The sequence below is a fragment of the Physeter macrocephalus genome, chromosome 7, assembly GCF_002837175.3.
Source record: "Physeter macrocephalus isolate SW-GA chromosome 7, ASM283717v5, whole genome shotgun sequence".
Lineage (NCBI taxonomy): Eukaryota > Metazoa > Chordata > Mammalia > Artiodactyla > Physeteridae > Physeter > Physeter macrocephalus.
The window spans coordinates 106,965,287-106,969,778 of NC_041220.1; the positions used below are offsets into that span (position 1 = coordinate 106,965,287).

Here is a 4,492-nt window from a genome sequence, read left to right on the forward strand (position 1 = left end):
CGGAGCCTGTGCCCCGCAACGCGAGAGGCCCCAGCAGGGAGAGGCCCGCCTACCGCAAAAAAAAAAAAAAAAAAAAAAAGATGGAAGTAACCCAAGTGTTCAACAATGGATCAATAGGTACACAACACGTGGTCCATCCACACAACGGAATACTATTCAGCCTTAACGAGGAAGAAAATTCTGACACGTTACGACATGGATGAACCTTGAGGACATTATGCTAAGTGAAGTAAGCCAGTCACAGAAGGACAGATCCTGTATGATTCCACTTGTCTGATTGAAAGAGACAGAAAGTAGTCAAATTCATAGAGATGGAAAGTTGAATGGCAGTTGCCAGGGGCTAGGCGTGGTGGGAATCAGGAGTTAGTGTTTAAAGAGGACAGAATTTTCTTTGCAAGATGAAAGAGTTCTGCTGATTGGTTGCACAGCAATGTGAATATACTTAACACTGCTGAACCATACACATAAAAATGGCTAAGGTGGCAAATGTTATGGTATGTGTACTCTACCACAATTTAAAAATAAATAGTAGGGCTTCCCTGGTGGCGCAGTGGTTGAGAGTCCGCCTGCCGATGCAGGGGACACGGGTTCGTGCCCCGGTCTGGGAAGATCCCACATGCCGCGGAGCGGCTGGGCCCGTGAGCCATGGCCGCTGAGCCTGCGCGTCCGGAGCCTGTGCTCCGCAACGGGAGAGGCCACAACAGTGAGAGGCCCGCGTACCGCAAAAAAAAAATAAAAAAATAAATAATAAATAAATAAATAAATAGTATGTTTTAGAAAGTAATGTTTTTTATTCTCCCATCATCTAATGTCGCAAATGCACGTAGTAAGTGTCCAGTAGGTATAGAAAGATTGATTAATTGACCTACTGACCAAATGCCTTAAATGAGGAAGAAAGAGATCCCCAACCTACCAAGTAACAGTTTTTGAAAACTCACTTCTGTCCAGGTCTTTCCTCTGCCCAGAACCTTCAATGGCTCCCCACTGCCCTCAAGGTAAAGTCAAAGCTGCTAAGTGGCTGTCAGCCTTGACCAAGCAAGCGCTCACTGCAAAGCATTCTACACACAGCACCTGAATCCTCACAACGACCCCGTGAAGGAGGCATTTTTACAGATGAGACCCATGAGGCCTAGAGAGGTTAAGACATTTGCACGAGGTCACACTGCTGGTGTGAGCCAAAGCCAGGTAGTCTGACCAGAGTCCATGCTTATAAGCCCTACACTAAACCATGGCTCCAGTCCGGGCCCGTCACCCCTGCTCACCTCCCCCCACGGGCCACACATCTTCTCCTCATCTGGTGGAGAGACTTCACAGCCCCAGATGTCCTTTGTAATGGTGTCTGACACACCACACCCCTCTCTCCTTGACAACCACCCTGCACCCCAAAGCTAGTGAGAGGCCCTCCCTGGCGTCCCCTCTGGGCGATTATGTCAAAGCATTGACAGTGCTGACAGAGTCTGTTTTGGTGATTGTCTCCCGCTCTGACACCTCCACAGGGCACAGACGACGGCTTTTCAACCCTGGACTCACAGTACTGAACACAGGGTTTTGCCCCGTGTGGAAGGAAGGGAGGGAGGGAGGAAAGAAGCGGGGGAGGAAGGGGGGAAGGAAGTTCTTTCTGGTCCCCTAAGGCTTTCCATGTTGTCACTGGCATCACTATAAGACTGTCATCATGGGATTGGACGCCCCTGGAATAAATAGCCAGTTAACTCTTGTATTCCTTTACTGGCATTTCCAGAACAAAGTACCACAGACTGGATGGCTTAAAACAACCAAAATTAATTTTCCCATAGTTCTAGAAACCATAAGTCCGAGATCAAGGTATTGGCAGGTTGGTTCCTCCTGAGGCCCCTCTCCTTGCCCTGCAGATGGCCACCTCCCTTCAGCATCCTCACACCGTGTGTCTGTGTTCTCCCCTCCTCTTCTCATAAGGATGCCAGTCCTATTGGATTAGGGCCCACCCTCATGACCTTATTTAGCCTTAATTACCTCTGTCAAGACCCTATCTGCACACAGTCACATTCTGAGGTCCTGGAGGTTAGGACTTCAACATCTGAATGCAGGGGACACAATTCAGCCCTTAACAGCTCTCAAAACGCAAGGCGACCTGTTCAAACAAGTCTCCCTGGAAGCTGCCACCCTGTTCCTCCCGCAGAGGCAAACTGCTGCCAGGCTCGTCTCTCACAGAGCTTCACTTGTGAGAGTGTGTTAGATCTCAAGAAACACCATAAGGTCACCAAGAGCTGACTGGCAGTCACCTGGGTGCAGAGCGGAGACTACTTTCTTAAAAAAGACTGAGATTAAAAATGGCATCCTTGGCATTCGGAGGTGAGAAATTGGTCCTGAAGGATGTTCCTAAATCGGGAATGCAGAAATATTTTGAGCAATAACAGTATCCCTGGACTAAGCTCATGGTCTTTCTGGGTGACTTCTGTGGAGAAGAACCATGGAGAATGTAATATTTATGTATGCATAAGACTGTGTGTGTATGTATATATATATATATATATATATATATATATATATATAAAGAATGTATTCAATATATCTGTAAAAGAATGTGTATATATATATATAAAGAATATATATATATGTATAACTGAATCACTTTGCTGTACAGCAGAAATTAACACAACGTTGTAAATCAACCATACTTCAATTAAAAAAAAAGAATCATGGCGTCTTGGCTGTGACTTAGGGCAAGTCATTTGTCCCCTCTTCTTCCTTAGTGTGACAATCCGACAGTTGTTCTCGTGGAGTTGTTGAAAGCGTTACACGAAGTGAAAATGAAAGGTACTTTGCAAAAGTCCTATAGACATACTACTTATTACTTTTACTGTTATCTCAACTCTGATAGCCATTTCCAGGGATTTCTGCAAGGATGGAAGCTACACTGGAGATCCATCTAAGGTTTTTTTCAGACATGTGATTTTTCTGATTCTAAGCTATAGGTTTAAATTATATATCAAATCCTTATTTCTTACCCACACCAAGTTGACCAAGGCTGAGAATGAACCTCTCATTCATTTCTAAAGAATTTAATCCACAAGTAAACAAACAAACAAATGAACAAAGAAGAGGTCTCAGTGACTCAGAGGAGGGACTGTAATGGCACAAAGTTTCTTTTGGGGGTGATGAAAATGCTCTAAAATGGACTGTGGTAACGGTTGCACAACTCTATGAATATACTAAACCACTGAAATGCACACTTTAAATCAGTGAATTGTATAGTATGTGAATTATATCTCAATAAAACTGTTAATTAAAATTCCCCAGAGCCTTTTCTGGTGCACTCTGACTTGGTAGAGTTTCCTGATTCTTCATCAGTGTAATTTCTGCCACCTAAGATTCCCACAAAAATGGCCAAGAGGACACAGTCCCACTTTACAGTGCAGACAGCTGAAGGACTGTTCTATATACCCTGGGATACACTTAACAGGAATCCAGGCAACAAGCATCATGTGGTTTACCTGCAACAGAGTATGTACCGCATGGGTAACAGGGAAAACTCCTTCTGTGGCTGATAAACATTCAGAAAATCCAACGAAGTACCCAATTTTAAGGCATCCCAGGATGATGGTAATGACTGCAAACAATGTGATACTACCTAAATTGGTGGAGGGGGAAGGGTAGAAATACACACATATAAGTGTTAATATGCACTAATATCATTTCAAAATAAATTATATTAAACCTTCACATAAATGGTCAAATGATTTTTGACAAGAGTGCCAAGACAATTCAACGGGGAAAGTACATTTGTTTCAACAACTAGTGCTAGGAAACTGGGTATCCACATGCAAAAGAATGAAGCTGGATGCTTACCTTACAGTATATCAAAAATTACCTCAAAATGAATCAAAGACTTAAATGTAAAACCTAAATCTATAAAAATATTCGACGAAAACATAGGGGGAAATCTTTACAATGTTGGATTTGGCAATGACTTATTGGATATGACACCAAAAGCACAAGCCACAAAAGTAAGAAATAGGTAACTTGGGCTACATCAAAATGAAAAAAAATTATGCATCAGAGGACACTATCAACCCACAGAATGGAGAAAATATTCACAAATCGTATATCTGATAAGGTGTGAGTGTCCAGACTCTATACAGAACTACAATTTAACCATTAATAAAAAAATAAAAAATAAACAAAGGACTTGAATAGACATTTCTCCAAAGAACATATGTAAATGGATAATTAATACATGAAAAGATGCTCAACATCACTAATCATCAGGGAAATGAAATGAAAATCACTATGAAATACCACCTCCGGGACTTCCCCGGTGGTCCGGTGGTTAAGACTCCATGCTTCCACTGCAGGGGGTGCAGTTCGATCCCTGGTCAGGGAACTAAGATCCCACATGCTGTGTGCCATGGCCAAAAAAAAAAGAAAAGAAATACCACTTCACATGCATTAGCATGCCTGCTACCCAAAAAAGAGAAAGAAAAGGGGTGGGGGAGGGGGGAAGGAGAGGGGGAGG

General features: G+C 43.1%; 1 protein-coding gene across 1 annotated transcript in view; it reads right to left on the reverse strand.

Moving 5' to 3' along the window:
- OTOP1 (otopetrin 1) overlaps positions 1-4,492 on the reverse strand; it is a 44,276-nt gene that overhangs the window by 28,051 nt on the left and 11,733 nt on the right. Inside the window, exon 2 of the mRNA XM_055086143.1 lies at positions 3,471-3,607. Coding sequence (XP_054942118.1) covers positions 3,471-3,607 — 137 coding nt within the window. The remainder of the gene's footprint in view (positions 1-3,470; positions 3,608-4,492) is intronic.